General features: G+C 36.3%; 2 protein-coding genes across 8 annotated transcripts in view; one reads left to right on the top strand and one right to left on the bottom strand.

Annotated features, from left to right (window-relative positions):
* The window catches only part of PRKAA2 (protein kinase AMP-activated catalytic subunit alpha 2), a 69,410-nt gene extending 61,424 nt beyond the window's left edge, over positions 1-7,986 (top strand). For all 4 annotated transcript variants that reach the window (XR_012028135.1, XR_012028136.1, XM_072820387.1 and 1 more), the window contains one exon: positions 296-7,986. Coding sequence is in view for 2 of the 4 variants with exons in the window: in XM_072820387.1 (XP_072676488.1) it covers positions 296-534 (239 nt within the window). In the remaining 2 variants the exon portion in view is untranslated. The remainder of the gene's footprint in view (positions 1-295) is intronic.
* Positions 2,877-23,938, bottom strand: part of FYB2 (FYN binding protein 2) — a 133,953-nt gene continuing 112,891 nt past the window's right edge. For all 4 annotated transcript variants that reach the window (XM_072820384.1, XM_072820383.1, XM_072820386.1 and 1 more), the window contains exons 16-20: positions 22,260-22,346; positions 19,411-19,492; positions 16,165-16,321; positions 16,053-16,086; positions 2,877-15,823 (exon numbers count right to left, since the gene is read on the bottom strand). In XM_072820384.1, coding sequence (XP_072676485.1) covers positions 15,802-15,823; positions 16,053-16,086; positions 16,165-16,321; positions 19,411-19,492; positions 22,260-22,346 — 382 coding nt within the window. In that variant the 3' untranslated portion in view covers positions 2,877-15,801. The remainder of the gene's footprint in view (positions 15,824-16,052; positions 16,087-16,164; positions 16,322-19,410; positions 19,493-22,259; positions 22,347-23,938) is intronic.

The following is a 23,938-nucleotide window of genomic DNA, read 5'->3' on the forward strand; positions in this document are numbered from 1 at the left end:
TTCTTCACATGGGATATCTGTTTGATTTCAAGGTTGATGCCAAATACTATGTTGAGAAGGATTTAGGGGTGACATTTTCTGTGTATTAGTGTTGTGATTGATTAGTTGATGTGTGTTACGATTGTGGGAGGAAAGGGGTATTGCCACCCCTGCTCTTAAAACTCTGAAACATGACATCCATTAAGTTTCCCTTGTTCATATATGTTTACTCAGTTTTCTGAATGTACCATCTTCATAAGAAGGGCTCAGGCATATATACCTTTCATATAAATTGCTCTTCTTTTATTCATTTCAGATGAGGTGGTGGAGCAGAGGTCTGGTTCTTCAACACCTCAGCGTTCCTGTTCTGCTGCTGGCTTACATAGACCAAGGTCAAGTTTTGACTCTGTGACTGCGGAGGGCCATTCACTTTCTGGCTCTCTTACCGGCTCTTTGACTGGAAGTACATTGTCTTCTGTTCCACCCCGCCTAGGCAGTCACACCATGGATTTTTTTGAAATGTGTGCCAGTCTGATCACTACTTTAGCCCGTTGATGATGATTCTCTAGTGTTTGTCTTTCTGTTATTACACTGTGAAAATCAGATAGATTCTAAAAATTATTGTTTTACTTATGATATCACATACTCTGGAATACTGATTGAGAGTTATGAATATTTCCAGGGGACACTCAATGCCATTGAAATTACTGAAAACAAAAAAGTCTCTAACATTTTATTTACCTGAAGACATCTGTAATTCTATTTTGCCTATGATAAATTCATAGAGGCTCTACCTTTAATAGGTGAACATTGATGAAAATTATTGTTAATTTAAAATTGTGAGTTCACTACAGATGATTAATACACCTTCAGTGGTGAATCATCTCAAAGAGTGGTTTGGCCTCACCTCTTGGCTTTACTATTTAATGTAGGTAAATCCAGTTTACTTCCTAAAGTTTGGCAGGCTTTAAGCTGTGTTTATGCACCCAGTTCTCTTGCACAAGAAGAAAAATAATACAGCCATTAGTAAGATAGTATTTAAATGTTGAAACATTAAAGGCTGGCCCCCCAAATTTCAGAAGCCGAGTTGTTCTTGTAATTTTAGCTTTAGCAAATATTGCCTAGTGTTTAACAGAAGGGCTGTGGTCCTGAAACAGATAACTGGTTTACAGGTTCCTTAAAAATAACTTATAACCAGCTAGAGGTTTTATTTTGAGATTTCCTTGAATAACATATTTATCTTAAGAGTCTTCAATGTTCTTAGTACTGGAACATCTGGAATTGCAACAACTTTTGTGTTTTTCATAAACAACATTTTTTTAAAAAAATATTTTAAAACATGCTTTCAAAACTATCTTTCTCAAATTCTTTTTGGCTCTATTTATTTTTGTATTTTATCAAGCATGGTGAAATAGATAAGTTAAATGAAACAAAGCAAAATTATCAACAGTCCCTTAAAAGAGAACTCTTATTTTTGATGTAATACATGTGGTGGTGGGGAGTGTGCATGGGTATCCCACTGCATATCACAATACTAATTCTTCATCTGAAGTTCAAGTTTGTTATTGCAACCATCCCCCTCCCTCACCTCCCCACCACCATTGTCTTTGTTTTTTGATCCTTCATGGCTGATAGACTTAGCTTTTAAATCTTTTCTGCTTCCCTTTCTCTATTCTCTATCTTGGTTGCTAGCCATTCAGTTTGAAAACAGCTTTCTGGCCCGAAGGGCTTTTGTGTACTTCCTAAGCTTGATAGGCACTGACCTTCACTGTTGAGGCTGTTAGGGTAGGGAAGCCTTAAACATTAAAAAAAAAAAAAAAAAAAATTCTCTTGAATAAATATATGTGTTGTTTATATATATACATATATGTATTCACACACCAGGGCTTTTAAAGGAAAACCAAACTGTTTTGCTTTGTGCAGGTTTTTTTTTTTTTTAAGATTAAAAAGAAACCTATATACAGCAGAGTAGATAATAGCTCGTTGCTTATACTGTTTTAGTGAAAGTATTTAATTTTTAAATTATGTGTAATTTATCTAATTTGTATTTATTCATTTGTTTAACGTGATGTAATTAACACTCATTCACCTGACCCACCCTAGAAAAGATTAAGCTCTTGAAAACAGGTTTCTCTTTGCCAAAAATAATGTTTTCTACCAAGAAGCAAATGAAAATCTGGCCAAGTTTCTCTTATAAGAGTTTATGGAAGATAAGCATGCCTGTCTTTAAGTAGTTTTGAGTCAGGAGTTTGCGGTATGTCACATCATATTAGTTTATAGAATTTAAAAAAAATGGTGTTAAGTTAATCTTAAGTTTGAGTTCTTAATATCAAAAGGAATTGTTGCTTCCCAATTTGGGAAAGAGGGTGGGTTTGCATTAAACCGTTTTAAGTTTAAAACTTGGAAAGATTGCCATCTAGTGGCACCAAAGGGTACTTTTTATGATTGTTTTTTACAGGGATAAGCAGTCCAGCTGTATTAGTCTGATGTGTATTATAGATAAGGCATAATATTGGCCTCTCCAAATGTGTAAATACCTCTTTTGGGAAAAACAGGGCCACCTCATAATATGTGCTTGACTATGAATGGGATGACCTTAGAAATAAGGAATTAATCTAATGATTCCTTATCCCCAATGATAAAATTCCTAACAATTTTGAAGGTGGAGAAACAGCAGCAAGGAAGACAGTAGCATTTTAGCTTTGTTAGTCTAATCAGATATTAAAAACTTATTCATATCAAAATTACTTTATATGGGTGGTTATCATGTTATTTGAGAATTAGAAATATTATATACTATTTTCTCATTCTTGCCATTATTCGTGAATATCTACATTTTGATGACAACCTGTTGAATATTAGGAAAACCAGCATTGCAGTTTCAGTTCTTGTATGCTTCCATTTTTAAAGCACAGAAACTCTGAATCTAGAAGGTTTAGTACATTGCTTTATATAGAAAAGATTTCAGGAGGCTCAGCCCAGTATAATAGGGGCTAGAACATTGTCACAGGAGGCTTTTGTTGCTAATGGGCAGGAAGATAGAATCAGTTGCTAAATTCCCACATTTCAGTCTTGTAAGCTGGTTAATTGTGGATGTGGTATGTGGTGGTTAGATCTGGGATGGGAAGAATTTCTTCAAGTTAAGATTTGGGAGGAGAGCTTCTATTATTAGGTTAGAAAAGACTTAGCTACATCATGGAAATGGACTCCATATGGTTCTAAAAAGCAGTTCTCACACTGTATCCCTGAGGTGCTCTGCTAAAAAACGAGTCCATTGAGCGAGTTTGGAAAATGTTAGATGCCACACTCCTGCTTGAAGATGACAATAGATATGAGCATTAAAGACTTTGAAAAGCCCTTCAGTGAAAAAAAAAAAATTTGACCTTAACCCTGCTTTGTCCAAATTAATTTAACTGTATTTTAAATTTAATTGCCCATGGGAAAGCACAAATTTGAAAAATACTATTTTTGGAAAATTATTGTCCCAGGTTTCTAGAATTGGTTAATTATGTTTATTAATACATACATGTAATTATGTAATTATAACTACAGAGGAAGGAATAGAATTAAGATTTCTTTTCTTCTTTTCTGTTGGAGACAATATGGTTCAGAATCAGAAAAATTTCATTTTAACCCGTGGACATATCCATTTTGAGCAAATGCTGGACTAAACAGAAATTTGTATGTCTGCGATGTATTTCATAGTACCTTGATTTTCTTAATCAGGTTGTGATTTGTTTGGGAGCAAAATTTATTTTTTGTTGTGTGGAATGGATAACTGAAAAACCTTAAAACCGATTACTTGGAAAAAAGGGCTAAGAAACTAGTGACTAATGCTTATGGCTCTATGGCTTCTGTGAGCAGTGAGTCCATGACATTGATTCTTACTCTAAAAATGTGTAGTCAGTGAACATTTTCTAAATACTTTTATATTGGACAGCATATTTAGCTCTAATTCTTGTAATCTTTTAATGTAGGAACAGATAACAAATTGAATAGGGACATAGGCAAACTATTTCAAGTTGGGCTTTTGATTTGATTAACAAACTTTTGACACACTTTTGTAATCTCAAGTGTTTGCTTTCCTTGATATTAGCCATCTATAACAAGAATCTAGGAGCCTAAATTAATCAGAAGTACCAGTATTTCTCAGTCAGGGAATTGGCTATATGTTTTAAAAACAATTCTCCATTTTCTGCAAATAGGGTTCCCATGACAGTTACATAATTGTGGGCTTGCTTTTTCTTTATTCTCTAGCCAGTTTGTACTCAGGGAAAATAAATTGGTTTTTTATATTAGAAGAGACATAACTGAGAAAACAACCATATACAACTGTTAGTTTTCTTGACTATTTGAATTTATCTGTAGCTTCTATTAATGTGCAGTATACTGAATTAATATAAGCACTGTACCTTCCACTTATAAAATGTAAAAGCTTAGAATGTGGTTACCACAGACACTACTGTATCTATGTTTATTCACTGGTTAATAATTTAAATTCTATTAATGACTGTGAAGTCTCAATATCTAAATGCTAAACATGTTCACAGTTTTGTCTGTTTATGTTTTTAAAGAACTCCACCTTTTCAATCTGGCATTTCTTTACTTGGTCATTCTATCACTCTGTGACTTTTTAAATAGGGAATTAATTTATTTTAATAATAGTTTTCAGAAGGTCTATTAGAAATATCTGGTTGAGGGATATGTGCAATCTGCTGGTAATTCACACCTATGTTGGGCCTCAGTTTGTAACCCTTAAAGTGGGAGGAATAGACTAAAAGGCCTCCAAGGTACCTTTGAACTTTAAAGTTGTGTCTTTGCCCTTTTCATGTGATTTGTGTTAGTGTTCACTTTTTAAATATTTAGAGATTTTTATATTAGTGTGAATGTTCTGTATTTGTTTGGTGAGGCATTTTAAAGGTATATACTTGAAAAAAATATAAATACAGCTGTTCTTTGGAGCACAAATGGGAAAAATCACCCAGAAAACCAAACATGTTGAAACATCATGTGCACCATAAGTAAAAAACTACTATTTTGAAGTATTGGAAGTGTTCCATATAATTTTATAGTGATTTTTAGATCCAGAGACCATATCTATTAACTTATTTAATACATTACAGTAATCTTGTGAGGTATAACCATTCTCCAAATGAGGGAGCAGGACCACAAAGTTCTTCATAAAGCTTTAATGCCATGAAAGTATTCAGCGATGATCACTGCTCTTAATATGCCACCTTCCTCCAGGAGAGAACAGTCTGAATCACTGAAACATCGGAGTAGTTGAGTAATAAACACATATATGTATTGCCTTCAAGTCTTAGAGTGATATAAAGTAGTCTTAACTGAATATTTCTTAGTTTAATTATTTGAACCGGTTGATTGTATTGACTAAATATAATTATCTGAAGTATTTATGATGAGCATATTGTTATTTCTAAGTACTTCTGAGTTATTGAGGGTGCTTACACAATACTGAAGAAAGCATGATTCTTCCTTTCGTTTTATTTATATGAATCTTGTAGCAGTCTTTTATAAAAAGTAAAACTAGCCCCAGCCCCAATCTTAAATTATCATAGTTTTTGATTATTATCCAATAAATTCGGCTTATCTAAATTTCATATACAGATTGATAATTTTTCATTTTGTATGGGTATTTAGATGGTAAACACTTTCCACAGAGTATATTTCTGTTCACAAACTTAATTAGTATTGGCTTGATATTCTCCCAAATCTTACAGAACTTTGAAATGTCATTTGATGAGCTTCAAAAATGATATGTTACTTAAGTAAATGCTGGCATCCTTACTAATCTTTCCACATACAAAATCTTGATGCATTTGATGCCACTGAACAATAATAGCATAAAGAACAGGACTCACAGTCTAGACTGGATTGAGTTTTAATTAAACTTTTTCAGCCATAACCTGATAAGAATCAGTTTGGGTCTAGAAGTAACCAGACTGTGGGCCTGTATTACTGTAGTGAGCCAGTGTTTGTGTTTACTGCCACACTTGCAGAGCAGTGCCAGTTTGCAGCTGAGACTGTCATGTGACTTTGACTTTTGGTAACTACTTGTTTATATCCAAAAGCAGTTTAGATTTTATGGAAGTAGCTCATGATTGTTTGGACAAGCAAGGTAGGTGAATTTCAGTTATATTTAAAGTGCAATTATGGAAACCCTAGAGTAGTGTGTTCTTTCCAGGAAAAAAACCTTAAGTGTATTTGTAGACTATCCTAGCCTGACAACTTTTCTGAACATACATAAAATTTTGACAAGGTTCACGCGTGTGATTTTTCAAGTTACCTATTTTGTGTTGATTTAAAATTTCAAGGAGAAATAGAAATGTTCTAGCCAAGGAGAACTGCATAGTTAATTTTTTTGCTGCTAACATAAGCATTTATTTCTCACAGCTAAGAATCTCTTTTAAGTTAGTTTTGTTACAAAGAAAGGCCATTCTTGTAAGACGGATGACATTTTCCTGAATGGAAAATGAAATAGATCCATTGCTCTGAACAAAACACCTTAAATTTGTGCCTTTTCAAATTATAGGAATAGTAATAATTAGTCAAATATTTGTCTGAACTCTTTTTTCCTAATTGCTCTCATTTTTCCTTAGATCTGCCCTCCACAAATGGTTACATTGTTTGCTTTTGCCTGTTGGCTTTTCAGGCTCCTTTGGCCAGGCCTCACCCTATCACTGTCAGAAGCTGTTCACTGGATGTATTTTTCTATTCCTTTTATGTTGCTTTACTTTTTAAGTCACTTTGATGAAACTCTGGCTGCTTCTCATGTTTTTAAAATGAATGCAATGATTAACAATCTTTACATTTCAACCCTTTAAAATGTTTGTAAAGGCGAGAAATAATGTAGAATGAACAGAAATCTAATTTGGAATGTGATTCTCAGTTTGGTTGAATTTTCTCATCTACAAAATGTGGACAATAACCTACCTCACAGATGTGTGTGAGTAACTGTTTGAAGGCCCTTGCTTAAATACAGGGTTTATCATCATATTTAAGGTAAATCCCTTCCTATTTTTTTTTAAAGTGGGTATCTTTGATACTGATAGGATGAGTATTGATTTTAGGTAAGTCTCATGTAGTAAGAATATAGTGGTAAAAAGATTTAAGACTACAGTTTCACAAATTATGGTATTCTTATTTTAAGTGACTTAAAATTTCTTGAAAATATCAAATACTCAAATTTTGAATTTGTCTTTTGTGGCAACGAATATTCAGAACCTCTTAAAATGTTGGCTGAAGCTGCCTTAATGTACCAAAATACAGCTTTCTCTCAAGACTGTTCACAAATATCTCTGGTTGTACAATGTTTTGTGTGTTTAATATAAAATTGTTAGAGAACTGTGAACTCTCAGCAGAGTAATCTAAATATTGTTTTAAGAAGAATGCTTGTGTTCTTTGTCAAGTATGCTTAAATATAAAGTGGATTTTGAGTGCAACAAAAAAAACTGAAAGTTGATAGCCATCAGTTATGACCATGACAATCCTAAGAAAATGTAAGATTGGATATTAATTAGTCAAAAAATTTTCAATATCCTGCGTTCATTCTTTCTTAGCCTGTTTTTGAAAAAGAATATCCCGTAGGCTAATATATTCACCTGTTGAAGCACTTGATATGTATCTATTAAAATCTTTTTAAAACTTTTGAAATTGAGATCACTTTTTATAATTTATTTCTAGAAAAAGGAAAAAAGCCCCGACATTGAGTGCTTTTGTGTTTTAATGCCATAGATTCAAATTTCAGTTTTGTTTGTTGTGTATTTTTTGTGGGTATTAAATGATCAGTGGGATGGCTCTGTCTTCCAGTAACCATGTGGTAAAGATGTCATTTTGAACTACACAGCAGTTCATAGTTACAGGTTCTCTCTGATTAATATTTGCACTGTGCATATTCATAAGTAACAAACACAAAAGAGAAAAGCAGCCTGATTGCTTATAAGCTTTTTTCACAAAATCAAATTAAAGTCTCTAGTTAATGTGAAAGCTATTTTTGTTTCTGCTCAGTCATTAAACTAATATTCTACACATAAATTAATAGTTACAGAGAAAGTTGTTGTAGAATAAGACGGCCTCCGGTTCTTTGAAGAATTCATACTACTTTTGTCATACATTGTAGTTTCTAACTTTAGCCATTGTATATTCTATTGATGCCATAACAGATTACTACAAACTTAGTAACAACACAAATTTATTATCTCACATACAGTTCTGTAAGTCAGAAGTTCACTGTTGCTTCTTCAGATCGCACAAGGCTGAAAACCAAAGCACTGGTAGGGTTGGGTTCTGGGGAGTAGACTGTTTCAAGGCTCTTTGAGGTTGTCGGCAGAATTTAGTTCCATGTTACTCTGGGATTGAAGTCCCATTTCCTTTGTGGTTGTTGGCTAGGGATCATTTGGAGCTTCTAAGGGCCACCATTGTTTACAGGCCCATGTTTTCGTTTATCTTCAAGGCCAGCAACAGGGGGCTCATGCTTTGAATTTCTCCTGCCTCTTATGTCACTATATTTCTATGACTGGCTGGCTGACTCTTCTGTTTTCCTCTTCTGATTTTAAGGTTCCCTGTGATTAAATTGGGCTCACCTGGATAATCTGTTATAAAGATATTATTTATTAGAGAAAGAACTCAAGTGGAGGAGAGGGGCAGAGGGAGAGGAAGAAGCAGACTCCCTGCTGAGATGGAGCCTGATATGGGACTTGATCCCAAGACCCTGAGATCATGACCTGAGCTGAAGGCAGACGCTTAACCTACTGAGCCATCCAGGCACCCCTAATCTCTCTGGCTTAAGGTTAAATGGCTAGCAACTTTAATTTTATCTATAAAGTCCCTTTTGCCAAGTCACATGTTTATAGGAATAACACCAAGGCATAAAGATCACAGGGGAAAAAATTCTGTTTACTACAACCATAAAATAGGAAGGTGTAAAGGACCTCTGACCTAATAGAACTTTACACTAAAGGCTGCCTAGGCTAGACAAGATTTCAATTTGCGTTATTCAAAGAGATTTGTTTTTATTAGTTAAAATGGTTTTCCTTTATTTCCTAAATTGCATGGATGAGGATGCTTATCATAGGAAATTTGAAAAGAAAACAGAAGTATGAAGAAGCTGAAGGAAATATCATCCCTACCCTAAAATAAATACTTTTTAGGAATTTGTCATTATATATTCATTGTTTTCTCTTCCTATAGTTTCCCTTAGAATCTATGTTTTAAAAGTTCTGAAGATGTGTGGGGGAGGTTCTGGTCAAGAGAATGCTATGTCATCTTGGAAGAACCAAGTGTTTCACAGAAGTACTCAAAAGGAGGAAGGGAAGGTTTTGTTGGTACATGTTTATAGGTTGCTAGAGGCCTGGCCTGTAAGTAAATTGGAGTGTGCCTGTATTAGCCTCTGTTAGGATCAAGTTCCTTTGAATGCTGTTGTCTTTATCTTTTTATACAAAATTAAAACAAAAAAGTCCATCTTTCCATTTAAGTTTTATGCTAGGTTAGGGTTTGTAGGAGGCAGATGGCATCTGCTTGGACATCACTGCTTGGACAGCAGCAATATTATAGTGTTTACAGTGTTTACATTAAAAAATTTGGTACATCAATAATGAGAAATTTAGTTTTGAATGCTAGAATTTAAAGAATGGAAGAAATGTGGCTGACATTAGTGAAACAGAACTATAACCACATAGTTATAACCATTGATTATGGATAGGATAGAAGCAATTCTTCCTACAACCCTGTTCCATATCAATAAATAGTAATTTCTGTTAGACCAAATGATTCATATTTTAAAACCTTCAGTTTACCTATATATCCCAGCCATTCTTTTAAGAGTTGAATGTCAAAACTATATTTTTGTTTCTAACATCTTCAACTACAGAAAAGGCCAAGTATTAATATAATTTATACCATATTATGTACTAAGGATTTTAGGACATTTTTATTTATATTTTAGCCTGATTACAACACTGAAGTAGACAAACTGAGTGTTACTAGCCCTGTTCTATTGAGTAAATAGAGGCTCAGAGCTGAGCTACTGAATTACAGCAAGAGACCATCTGATAAGCTGGCAAGAGTGATATATAGTTTCTGACTCTACTGGACAGGATTGTTGGCAGGAAAGGTCTCTCTTTAGCCTGTCTCTCACTTACCTCCTTGCCTACAGGCCATACTTAGCCTTATCTTCTACAGTGCCCACTGTAACAGGTCTTTTCCTGGAGTATGGGAGAGGGCTGTACTTGCCTCTCACTGAGTAGCAGATTTAATTCAGGGAGTCCAACAGAAATAGATTTCCAATATTTGGTACCAGCCTTAATCTCATCTCTCAAAAAAGAAATCTGAGTAATTCCTTAATTTTCTGTTCCACCTGTACTTCTAATCAGTCACCAAGACATTTTGTCTCTTTACCTCTGTACTATCTCTAATGGGGTTCTTATACTAGATAGTTCTCTTGCTGCTGTCTTAAGGCCTTTTGCCTAGAATATTAGAGAAATAAAGTTTTTTCAGTGTATCAGCCATGTTGCTATGATAGTTTTTCTTCCTTCCTCTCTAAATATCTGGCACTAGTTTCCTGCTTAAGACCTCTGAATGTCTCCTCACTCTAGCAGAAAATGTCCAAGTGAAATCTTTAAGTTGCAGTTTACCCCATTGCAGCTCTGGCCATCTCTCACCAGACATAGCATGGATTTTCCATCTGTGTGTGCTCCTTGACCAGCAAACATACTTGCATATAAACACTGAATTTCGGTGTCCCTTTATCTATAAAATATTTCTTAATCTTCTAGGCATTTCATTTGTGTTGAATAAAAGTGATGAAAGCAGACATCCTTGTTTTTGACCTTAGCAGAAAAGCACTTAGTTTTTCTCCATTAAGGATGAGATTGCCTGTGGGTTTTTCATATATGGCCTTTATTATGTTAAGGTATGTTTCTTGTAAACCTACTTTGTTGAGGGTTTTTATCATGAATGGATGTTATACTTTGTAAAATGCTTTTTCTCCATCTCTTAAAATGATCCTGTGGTTCTTTTTTCTTGTTGATTTGATTACATGTTGATTAATTTGTGAATATTGAACCACCTTGCAACCTAGGAATAAATAAATCCCACTTGATTGTGGTGAATGATTTTTTAAAATATATTGTTGGATTCATTCTCCTGGTATTTTGTTGATTTTTACACCTCTGTTCATCAGAGATACTGGCCTGATGTGGTATCAAAGAACCAGCTCCTGGATTCACTTATCTGTTTTATTAGTTCCTATATAATTTATTTCTGCTCTAATCTTTATTATTTCCTTCCTTTTGCTTATTTTATGTTTTGTTCTTTTTCTAGCTCCCTTAGGTATAAGATTAGGTTATTTATTTGAGATTTGTCTTGCTTTTTGAGGTAAGCTTATATTACTATAGACTTCCCTCTTAGAACCACTTTTGCAGCATCCAAGAGTTTTCATACACTTTTTTTCCTTTTATTTCCTGGTTGACCCATTCATTGTTTAGTAGCATGTTATTTAACCTTTATTTGTGGTCTTCCCAAATTTTTTCTTGTGGTTTGACTACTAGTTTCATACCGCTGTACTCAGAAAAGATGCATAGTCTGACTCTGATTTTTTTAATTTGTTGAGGTTTGTTTTGTGGCCTAATATGTGATCTATTCTGGAAAATGTTCCATGTGCACTTGAAAAGAAGGTATATTCTGTTGTTTTAGGATGGAATGTTCTGAACGTATCTGTTAGATCCATCTGATCCAGTGTGTCATTTAAAGCCATTATTTCCTTGATTTTCTGTTGATTTGTCCATTGATGTAAGTGGGGTGTTGAAGTCCCCTACTATTACTATATTATTGATTAGTTTATGTTTGTTATTCACTATTTTATGCATTTGAGTGATTCTGTGTTGGGTGTATGAATATTTACAATTCTATCTTTTTGTTGGATTGTTCCCTTTACATTTATATAGTGTCCTTTGTCTCTTGTTACAGTCTTTGATATAAGCATTGCTACCCTGGCTTTCTTTTGACATCTGATTGCATGATGTTTCCTCATCCTTCACTTTCAATGTGCAGGTGTCTTTAGGTCTAAAATGGGTCTGTTGTAGGCAACATATAAGTAGGGTGACAGGATGGATAAAAAATAAGACCCATGTCTTTTGAATTTTTGAATATTTAATCCACTTACATTCAGAGTAATTACTGACTGATATGTATTTATTGCCATTTTATTACTTGTTTTGCAGTTGTTTCTGAAGATTTTCTGTTATATTTGGGTTTCTTTCTCTTTATTCTTTGCATATTTATTAGTGATTTTTGATTTGTGGTTACCATTAGGTTGGTATGTAACATCTGCATATAGCAGTCTACATTAAATTGATGGTCATTTAAGTTTGAACCCATTCTTTACTCCTGGTCCTTCTCATGATTTAGGTATGTGGTGTCCTATTTTACATCCTTTTTGTGAATTTCTTGACTGATTTTTTACGGAAATATTCATTTTTACTGCTTTTGTGTTTTCTACCTTCATATTTCCATTTTGGTCTTTCTGCTCAAAGAGTACTTGGTAGTATTTCTTGCATGGCTGGTTTCATGGTCATGAACTCCTTTAGTTTTTGTTCATCTGAGAAACTCTCCTATTCTGAATGATAGCCTTGCTGGATAGAGTATTCTTGGCTGCAGATTTTTCTCATTCAGCTCTTTGAATATATCATGCCCTTCTCGTCTAGCTGGTAAAGTTTCTGCTGAAAAATCCACTGCTAGCATGGGGTTTCCATTGTATGTAACTGTCTTTTGTCTTGCTGCTTTTAAGAATTTTAATTACAGTATGTCTTGGTGTAGATCTGCTTTTGTTGAGGGTTCTCGTGCCTCCTAGATGTGGCTATTTCCTTCCCCAGATTAGAGAAGTTTTCAGCTATTCTTCAAATAAATTCTCTACCCCCTTTTCTCTCTCTTCTTCTGCAACTCCTATATTATGAATGTTATTATGTTTGATGGAGTCACTAAGTTCCCTTAGTTTGCTCTTGTTTTGCATAATTTTTTAGTCAGCTCGATTACTTTCCCCTACTCTGTCTTCTAGGTTATTAATTCATTCTTCTGTTTCTTTCAGCCTGTTCATTCCATCAAGCATATTTCTCATTTCAGTTATTGAACCTTTTATATTAAGTATCTCACTGATGTCCTCCACTCTTTTCTCAAGTCCTGTGAGTATCCTTACGATCATTTAAAAAAAATATATTTTATTTATTTGAGACCGTGAGAGAGCACAAGCAGAGGGAGAAACAGGTTTCCCGTTGAGCAAGGAGCCTGATGCAGGGCTCAATTCCAGGACCCTGGGCTCATTACCTGAGCCAAAGGCAGATGCTTAACTGAGCCACCCAGGCACCCCAGGTCATTGCTTTAAATTCTCCATCAGGTATGTTACTTGTATCTCTTTTGCTTAGATTCCTAGCCATGGCTTGTCCTGTTCTTTGATTTGGGACAAATTCTCCTGTCTTCTCATTTTGTCTCAGTCTCTATGCCTGTTTCTGTGTTAGTAAAGTCAGCTACATCTCCTGTTCTTGAGGGTAATGGCTTTATGAAGAAGTCCTATAGTGCTCTGTAATGTAGTATCCCCTGTTCCCAGGGCCTGGCACTTCTGGGAGTATCTCCAATGTGTGCTGGTTTATCCTTCAGGCAAGTTGTCTACAGAAGCTCTCTTTGCCTGCTGTGGGCAGTGGCTCTGGCTTGAATATGGTGTGCTTTTAACGAGGTGTGTTCTGGTCTGCTTGCGAAATGAGGACAGTCACAGTTGCCACTGAAACCAAGGCCTCACAAACTCCCAGGTTGTAAGAAGCAGTGTTGACAGATGCTTGTGCTGGTCTTCTAGGGTTTGAGGCCTGCTGCCTTGAGACTGAGGTAAGCAGAGTAGGAAAAGTAGTTCTTCCGGAGCTTGGGGAAGTGGGACTTGGTGTAAGCAAGTTAGGTAGTGAGTATTAAGCTGTGCTGGTTCCTGCAGGTGGATCTGTGCTTATGCTAAGGGATGGGGGCAGGAAATGGCACCTCTCAGTTCCTTTATTCCTCAAGGGGTCTCTCCCTGAATGCTATCTCTCTCTGGGACTTGGAGCTAAGCAACTAACCCTCCTATTGTGTGCTCCAGTGGCTCTTCAGATGGCTGTTTCTACCCCTGTATGTCCTCTGCACTCTCACAGAGCCAAGCACAGTGACCTTTAAAACTCCAGGCTTTAAGCTCCACTGAATTTGGCCCCTCTCACATTCTAAGCCAATTGCTATGGGCATTCATTTTCCCTGCATGCTCCCATGTGTTAGTCTGTCTCTTGCCCTTCTCGACAATCATGGCTCCCTTCCCACCACAGTGGCCATGACAAGCTGTGTTTCCGCACTTCCTGCCTTTGATATGTGACCACTTCTCTACCTTTAGTTGTGGAATTTGTTCTGCCAGTGTTCAGATCAATTTCTGGAGCATTTAGTGTGATTTGATAGTTACATGGTCATATTTGTGGGATGAAGTGAGCCTAGAATCCTCTTATTCTGCTGCCATATTCCCCCTTCCTCTATGAATACTTCTGATGCTTGGCCTTTATTGGATGAGTGCCACTTGGAACATGAAAAAAGAACCTAGAAGCTTAAAACATAGTCTCACAGCAAACCTGAAGAGTCTCTTGCCTCTAGGAAACAAACTGAGTGATGAGCATTAAGGAGGACACGTGATGTAATGAGAACTGGGTATTATATGCAACTGCTAAATCACTGAACTCTACCTCTGAAACTAATACTTCATTATGTGTTAATTGAATTTAGATAAAAATTTTTAAAAAGCCTCATAAAGAATGGGGCCGTAGGACAAATTCTGTCACACCTTTGAAGGCTAAAGAACAAAGGGGCCCCCTGTGTCACAGTCAGTTAAGCATCCAACTCTTGGTTTCAGCTCAGGTTGTGATCTTGAGATTGTAAGATGGAGTCCGCTGGAGATAAAAACAATGGAGTGAAATTGTTCAGTTTTTAGGTGTTGAAGAAGCTAACAATTTTTAAAACAGCTGTATACCTATATAGATTTTTTTTTCATGGACAGGCAGTGCACATCATGTAAAAAACAATGTTATTTACAGCTTCATTTTATTTTTCTTTAATTGTATTTAATAGGTGTTCAGGCATAGAATTATTTTTCTTTGGGCAATAGGATGTTTTAAACAGTATATATATTATTTAAATTGTGTTAAATAGATTTAGGCTCTTCCTTCAAGAATAAATTACTTTTCAGCATCCTATTCCCACAAGAAGCCAATATTGAACAGCATTTGTCTGATTTGAGTTTTTTGATTAAAAGGAGGACACTTATACCTTGATGTTTTAAAGACTGAGCCATAATTATATTTTAAGGTTATACCTTGAATCTGAGTATTTAAAAGACCTTGGTTACAGTACTTACTTTTCAGAAGTAAATTATACCCAATTTAAATGCACAACATCTTCTAGAAATTATAAACACTCGTGTACTAATATTAGAAGCAGACTAACCATCTGCACAGCTGCCTAGGTACCAGAAGGCATGATTTCTAACTTTGGCTATGGCTTATTAAATAAATGCTCAAATGCTAACACACACGGTTTCACACTCTCTTGAGCCAGCAGTGAAATAGATACTGACATGGACATTGAAAGATAACCATTGAGTAAAACCAACGTCTAAATGTGGAGGAGTTTTTCTCTTCTCAGTATTCATAGATCCCACCATCCCATTTGACATGTGACCTGAAACTGAGGTGAGGAAGGGCTGAGGTCTCAGGCTAGTCTTTTCTAGTGCAGCCTCTGCCATGGAGCTTGATCTTCCTAAGGTGACCAGCCTTGATGCCTGAAAAAAACAGAAACATAGAGGCCAGCGGAGCAGCGGGTGGCAGATTTCTTAACTAGTTTGATAGTTAAGCTCTGTAGAAACCTCTGATAAGATACTAAGGAGACACAAGAATTAAGTCTCTTTCAAAGTAATCCTTAAAACTTCCTGACTTTAAATAAATGCAGGAGTCTTCAATGTATAAAGTATTTAGAATTCATGATTTGAAGTATAAAATCAAACTACTTACTTGAAATCTAGGTGTTCAATTAGTACATATCCATCTGTAGAAACAAAAATCACTAGTCTGAAAAGTTATAAACAGTGACTGAAATTTTATGGGTAATAAGCCAGTAACTTACATTTGCCTTTGGAATTGCGACAGATCACTAGATTTTCTTCAGTGGTATCAATGACTTGCAGTTCTTCTCCAGGGGTTATTGGCAAATAGAATATTCCATTTCTTGAATTACTGGAACATGCCACTGCTGTGTTGATGACAGTAATCTCTTTGTCATACTGAAATAAGAAATTACTAATCAGACTGCAGTTTTTATTCTAACAAAATTAATGGAAGGACATAATACAGTAACCTCAAACTCAAGATCTAGATATTAAATAACATCTAAAGGAAGAGGAAAGTACTGGTAAAATGCCACTCTTACATTTAGTTTGGTACTGTCATATTTTCAAAGTGTTTTCACACTTCTTACCTAATTGTCTTTGAATGAATTCCGGTGGATGAGACATCTGTAACATGGGTATAAATTAAGTTCCATGGATGGTATTTTAGCTGTTGCAGTAATAAAGTTACCACTAAACTCAGAAAAGTAAGAGGGAAATAGAAATCCTCTTCGTGGAGTGCTTTAGAGTTTATAATGTTCTAACATACCTAGCATTTCTAGTACTCTAGTACTAACATATCTAGCATTTCTAGTACTCTTTCTACCCTTCCTCTCTCTGTGGGCTTATATGTGAAGTAGTAGGTATGGGGGAGGGGGGGAGGAGCAGTTCCCACTCTCCTGTGGTCAAAGACAGGCATTTGTGAAAAAACTGATGAGAAATTTAATTTATGGCCTCAAGGGAAGTTTTTTCTGTGTGATAAACTAGCCAGCCTATACATTTTTACCTTCTAATGTATTGATATCTCTTGACCCAGAAAAAGTTCCAGAATACTTGGCTTATATTTATAGACACCTAGTTAACCAAATTAGGATGGCCAGACATCTCCTTCCACTCAGGATAGCCTGCTTATTATACCTAGTATCTGTATTTATACATACTTAGAATTAGGTATGCCTCCTCCCACTCTCAGAAGTGTGCTGAATTCAGATAATAAAGTATATCACTCTATACCAAATGGGATCTGATCCACAAGATAGATTTTTCTTTTGTCTAACAAAGTAATAGCTTTCTCGCTGATTTCTTACCATTTTCCAGGCCATTGTTCACTATGAATACAGTGATTTCTTAAAATGAAAATCTGATCAGGTCACTTTCTTTTTGTCAAGTTCTAAAGATTCTTCATTACTTTCATGATAAGATCCACATTTCTCAGCTTGACATTCAAGGTCCTTTGCATACTGTCATTTCCCATGCTTTCATTTCTCTCCCAATAATGAAGCCACATCAAGCTACCTCATGATCCTGATTACACCAGGTACCTTTTATATTTACAAGCCTATGCTCATATGGTTTCCTCTGCCTGAAATAATTTTTTCTCTAACCACTTCACATGGAGATTTCACAACTACCATGTATGTTTTTCTATTTAACTGCACTTTGTGTATACTCCTATTACAGCATTTTATACATAGTATCTTATAAAATGAAAGTGGAAGACAGTTTTATTCATCCTTGTATTCTCAAAGTCTAGCGCAAACGAGGCACTAAACTTTTGTGATGTGAGCTGAATAAAAATTACTGATACGGCATAGTTTTTCTAATGATATATAAGGAAAATCCACCACAGATAGTAAGGAAGAATGGAACCATACACATGAAATATGAGACAGTGACAAAGTGAGAGAAGTCCTAGAGGGAATATAGGGTCTTTTCAGCAAGTAATTGTTATACTGTTCTTTTCTTTTCTTTTTTCTTTTTGAAGATTTTGTTTATTCATGAGAGACAGAGAGAGAAAGAGGCAGAGACACAGGCAGAGGGGGGAGCAGGCTCCATGCAGGGAGCCTGATATGGGACTCGATCCTGGGTCTCCAGGATCACACCCTGGGCTGAAGGTGGCGCTAAACTGCTGAACCACCGGGGCTGCCCAACACTATTGTTTTTCAATTAAACTAATATCACAGTTGCAGTAAGTAATATCATATTATGATTTCTAGATATAAGTCCTTATCAGCTTTGGTCCAAAACAAGAGTTATTAATGATTATGAAGGATTTGTGTATATTCTTTTTTAGTTCAATCCAAAAACATTCTGGACATTTACAAAGGTAATTTTATTCTGCTCTACACTTGGATATAAAAGTAAGACAACCGTGTTCTCTAAGAGCTCATAATATTATTGGTGAACACATAATTGCAATAATGTTAATGCTTTTGATAGGCTCAGATATAGAGGTATACTGAGGAAGGGCAATTTCCTTAATGAGGTCATTCTTCCTGGAGGAGAAGAGATGCCTTGACTGGGTGTTGATAAATGAATGAAAGCTAGTCAGATGGGGAAAAGTAGCAAGAGTATCACCAGACAGGTAGGGCAGACCAAGTAAATGCCTAGAGGAAGGGAATAAATAGCAGCAGGACTGAAGTGCATGTTCATTGAAGGGACAGAACTATAAGTAGTTTGTTGCCAAAGACTGAAGTGTAAGGTGAAGAATGGCAGGAAATAAAACCTGAAAGATAAGCAGAAGTCATAACATGAAGAGCCTTATATGTCATGTGAAGAAACACAATCTTTATCCGTTCGGTAATAGGGAATAGTAGCGACTTGGACAAATTTTGTAAGCAGGATGCCCACATTCTGTCTCTCATCCAGTATCTGGGACCTAGGAGCTATTCAGTATATTTCTTAATTTTTCTTTATGAAATTATAAGGCAGGACTGTTTGAACCTTGGAATTAAGGAAATACTCCTTAATGGATTCATAATGACAGAAGTAGTCAAGGAGGTTCAGATACTGCTTCTTTCATTTACTCATTCAGTTGTTCATTTATCTAATTCATTTACTCACTGAACACTGTGGGTCCAGATCTATTGGGAGCTGGGGAGCAAACTTGAATGAGACAAAAATTTTTACTTAGGACTTGAGTTCAGTGGAGAATACATACACATACACAGGCTTTGTTATAACTCATCAGTGTTAAAAAAAGATACGTGTGTAACAGATAAAATGTGCTAAGTTCCTTTCTTAGGAAGAGAGGGTGACATTTGAAAAGAGCCTTAAGAATAACTAAGGCGTTTTTCCAGGCAGAGAGGATAGCCTGTATAAAGGCAGGATAAGATAGAAATGCATCAGGAAAAAAACCATCAGCTGTTTAGTCATGGGTCCTTTCTATTCCAGAGGCTAGAGGTACAACACTCTTGTAGGATCTTTAGTACTATTAAAAGTTAGGAATTTCTGTTTTTAATTTTAACCTTCAGAGGAGAACCTACCTCAAATTGTTCTCTAAAACGTTTTTCTTCTTTTTCCATTCTCATCTTTTCTAAGTTTTGCTTCTTTGTTCTAAAGAAATGCCTAAGAGATAAAGTGGCAAAAAATATGCAAGTCAGGTTAAATGTACCATAATAAAACTCTAAGTTTCCAAATGTATAAACTCATTCTACTTCACAATATTTTGGAGAAAATCATACATATATAATCCTATATAGATGTCTTTGTAGATAATTATATAGATACACACATACTTCCATTAGAGCAAAGTGTAATATTCAGACCAACTCAACAGAGTAAGTAATACCAATTGCTTTTTTCTATAATTAAAAAGGTGGTGGGGGCGCCTGGATGGCTCAATCAGTTAAGCATCTGTCTTCAGCTCAGGTCATGATCTTGGGATCCTGGGATCAAGCCCCACATCTGGCTCCCTGCTCAGAAGAGAGCTTGCTTCTCCCTCTCCCTGTGCCCCTCCACCACCACCCCCCGCCCCGCTCATGCTCTCTCTCAAGTAAATAAAATCTTAAAAAAATTTTTAAAAGATTGTGGTTTTTTTCTGGATACCAAGATCTTAATTTGGAATAAAATCAAATTGGTTAAGCAACTTAAACAAGAGATTCCTATGAATCAGGGTTCAAAATATAATTAACTTGTTTTAAAAATGATAAGTCTTTGTTCTTCAATCAGAATACTGCTTGCTGAATGATTCTGGAGAAGAATCAGATGAAGAACATCAAGATGCCACAAAATAAGTACAAAGTTGTCAGCATATAAAAGTAAATACAGTGGAGGCTGATTACACTCTTCCCCCTTTTCCTCCCTCTTGCACTTCACTTGGGGGTTGGTGCTGCTTTTTTAGCTGTTTAATATATCAATGGAGAAAAGCCAAGCAAGTCCTGTTAGTTTTATTCAGAAGTACCTCCTGCATCTTTTTTGTTCTGTCCCAAGATTATAGCCACTTTTTTTTTTATTATAGCCACTTCTTACCTGAGATAACATCTTCCTCTCCTTCCTCAAATCCATCTGCATACCTGCCTCCAGAGTTATCTTTCTAAAATGTAATTAATGCCACTATTTTGCTTAAAACCTTTCATTTGTCTTTAGTGCTCATAAGATACTAGCATGGTACACAAGGCATTTTATAAGCTAGCCCTAATCTACCTTTCCAGCTTCACACACACACAAGTCTAAGTCTTGGAACATCTTAGAAAGTGAGCTATTGTTTCTAAGCCTTTATACTGGGATATCCTTCCCCAACTTCTCTGAAAATTTGTCATGATCTTTGATTCATAAAAGGATTATGAAAGGGTTTAACTAGTATACAAAGCATTTCTTGTTGGTGGAATAAGTTATGGTAGAAACCATTTAAAAATGAACAAAAAGCACATAGAAATTGATACATTAATCTACAGGAAACTGATAACCCCAATATCACATTTTAAAATTTACTCAGTTGAAAGTAAAAGTAAACTATAATACTTGTTTTACAATGTTTAAGAAATAAAGCACTAGAAAATTTTTCCTGAAAAGACTTATGTGTACATTAAAGTACTAAACCTATTTCGTGGAGGAGTGTCAAAAATTTCACTGATACTTTCTCTCTTGAAACTGTTTTGCTATGCTATGTAAAAGTATGAAGTTTAAGGTGGAGAGATGCTATTTTAGTCTGTGAATACATCTTTCAATCTTGGGAAAAGTAATTTACATCAGGTCTAAGCCCATCCTGTGCCATCCTCTGAGTTTAAATATGGTAGAGATAGATGTCTGTTTGGGGATTCCCCTTTAGGACTTTTCTAGACAAGTTTCCCAAAGCAGACAGATCACACAGTGTTCCCAGATCAATGGCTATTTAGACAAGGATTTCCCCAAGACCATTGTTAAGAGTGCCTCAGATCCTGTGCCCTGTCCTCCAGAGCACAGATTACAGTAACCATCTGAGACCATAAAAACATCATCTCCCCCAACAGCCACCTGGGAACCTGGGTCACAAGAATGAAAGTTTGATCTTGAGTTGATTAAAAAACATTCTTTTTAAAATTCTAACACTAATGTAGTCATAACTAGAATTATGTTTTGGGAAATTAGTCTTGTTATGTGATTTCTCATGTAGTTTCTCAAAACTTAAGTTCTAATTGGTGTATTAATGTAAGTTCCATCTGTAGAGGAAAAGTTCTTACAGCCTAAAGGAAGACAGAGTTTTTTCATCATTTAATAATGGCTGTCTTGGGATCCCTGGGTGGGTCAGCAGTTTCGTGCCTGCCCAGGGCGTGATCCTGGAGTCCTGGGATCGAGTCCCACATAAGGCTCCCTGCATGAAGCCTGTTTCTCCCTCTGCCTGTGTCTCTGCCTTTCTCTGTGTCTCTCATGAATAAATAAATAAAATCTTAAAAAAAAAATAATGGCTGTCTTGAAATCTTTCTTTATTCTCTATCCCCACCAAAGTCTGGATGATGATAATGAAGAGAAATGTGTGTGGCACTTTACATTTTCATATTCTTTATCTCTTTTAATCCTCTCAACTATACGGTGATAGAGGTGCTATTATTCTTATATTTTTATTTTTAAAAAATATTTATTTACTCATGAGAGACACACAGAGAAGCAGAGACACAGGCAGAGGGAGAAGCAGGCTCCATGCAGGGAGCCTGACATGGGACTCGATTCCTGGTCTCCAGGATCACGCCCCGGACTGAAGGCAGCGCTAAACCGCTGAGCCACCCAGGCTGCCCTATTATTCTCACTTTATAGATAAGGAACCTGACAAATTTAATGACTTGCCTAAAGTCACACAGCTAGTAAGAGGTATATATTTCAGTAGATAAGCTGTAATTAAGTATATGTGTGCGCCTACCTTTCTGATTCTTCAGCATCTTTTCTCCCTTTTTTTTCCTTTGCCATCAAAAACTTGGGCTTCCAGGTTTTTAGTTTATCTTCATCACTGAGGAGAAAGATATTTTGAGCAAGTAAATATGAACTAAGACATTTATGAAAACATCAGTACTATCTAGATAGTTTGTTTTACAGAAAATTTAAAAACATCCTCTAGAAGTATATTTGGATAATCTATGTCAAGACCAGAATGTAAATATCTTAAGCTTTGCAAGCCATACCATCTTTGTAGTAACTACTACACTCTGCTGTTGTGACTGTATTTACAAAAACAAATGGCCAGCTGTTTTGGCCCACAGGCCATCGTTTTTTGATCTCTGATGTGTGGCGATCCAAATTTGAAACCAGAAGTAAGAAATCAGCTTGCTTATAATCACATTTCCCTTCCTGAGCCTCAGTTTCTATACCTTTAAAACATAAATAATATTAACCATTACTTTGAGAGAAGACAAATCTCATGTTTAGCATTAGTAGAAAGAGATGCAGGGAGGAGCTGGGGAAGATGGCAGAGTAGGAAAACCCTAAGCTCATTTCATCACATGGATACAACTAGATAACAGATAAGTGTAAATAACCCAGAACTTGATCTGATGACTGGCAGAACAGACTCTTCATAGCTAAATGTAGAGAAAAGGCCATACTGAAGAAGGTAGGAAGGGCAGAGTCACTGTGGGGAGCTAAACAGACACTTAGAACTATACATAGGAGGGAGGGATGCTGTGGGCATGGAAAGGAAAGAAATAGACACCTCAGGCATAGGGAAGATCAACCCCCTCTCATAACATTTGGCTTTAAAAACCAGAGAGGGGGGAATCCCTGGGTGGTGCAGCGGTTTGGCACCTGCCTTTGGCCCAGGGCGCGATCCTGGAGACCCGGGATCGAATCCCACATCACGCTCCCCGTGCATGGAGCCTGCTTCTCCCTCTGCCTGTGTCTCTGCCTCTCTCTCTCTCTCTGTGACTATCATAAATAAATAAATAAATAAATAAATAAATAAATAAATAAATAAATAAATATTAAAAAAAAATAAATAAAAACCAGAGAGGGGCCAAATTTCATGAGTTCTTATCAGTGAGGTTTAACACCTGGAACTTTAAAAATCAGCAGCTTCAAGTCTGGGAGAGCCAAGAGGACCAGAGGAAGTTGAGTCCTTGTTTAAAGGGAGAGCATAACAAGCCCCTCCAAAGAGATACAGCCAAGAAGCAGCAGTTTGAAAAATGCCTGGGGCATGCAGGAGGGAGAGTTGTTTACTAATAGAACAGGCACTGGAGGGACAGGGATCTTCCTCAGAAACAAAGGAGCGGGCAGGCACTATTTCCTCCCCTGCCTCCCAGCCTTGATACCTATGCAAACCAGTGCTGTGAACACTTCATCTAGCTTGCTGCCACCGTTCACCTGCTCCATTCACTTCTGTGGCTCTGCTCCCTCCAGCCTTGCCTACCTTAGTCTGAAGGTTGCAGGTCCACTCCTGAAGTGCATGGTTGGGGAGACTTGCTGGCACTGCACCCACCCTTGCCTTCCTTCTGTGAACCTGCCCCTCCAGTGCACTAAACCCGTGCTACAAACCTGGCAGTGTGCAAGCAGCCCCAACAGGGGGCAGCACCACTGCTAAGTGACTCCTGTTCTAGGAGAGGGAAAGAT

The sequence above is a fragment of the Canis lupus genome, chromosome 3 (assembly GCF_048164855.1).
Source record: "Canis lupus baileyi chromosome 3, mCanLup2.hap1, whole genome shotgun sequence".
Classification (NCBI taxonomy): Eukaryota; Metazoa; Chordata; class Mammalia; order Carnivora; family Canidae; genus Canis; species Canis lupus.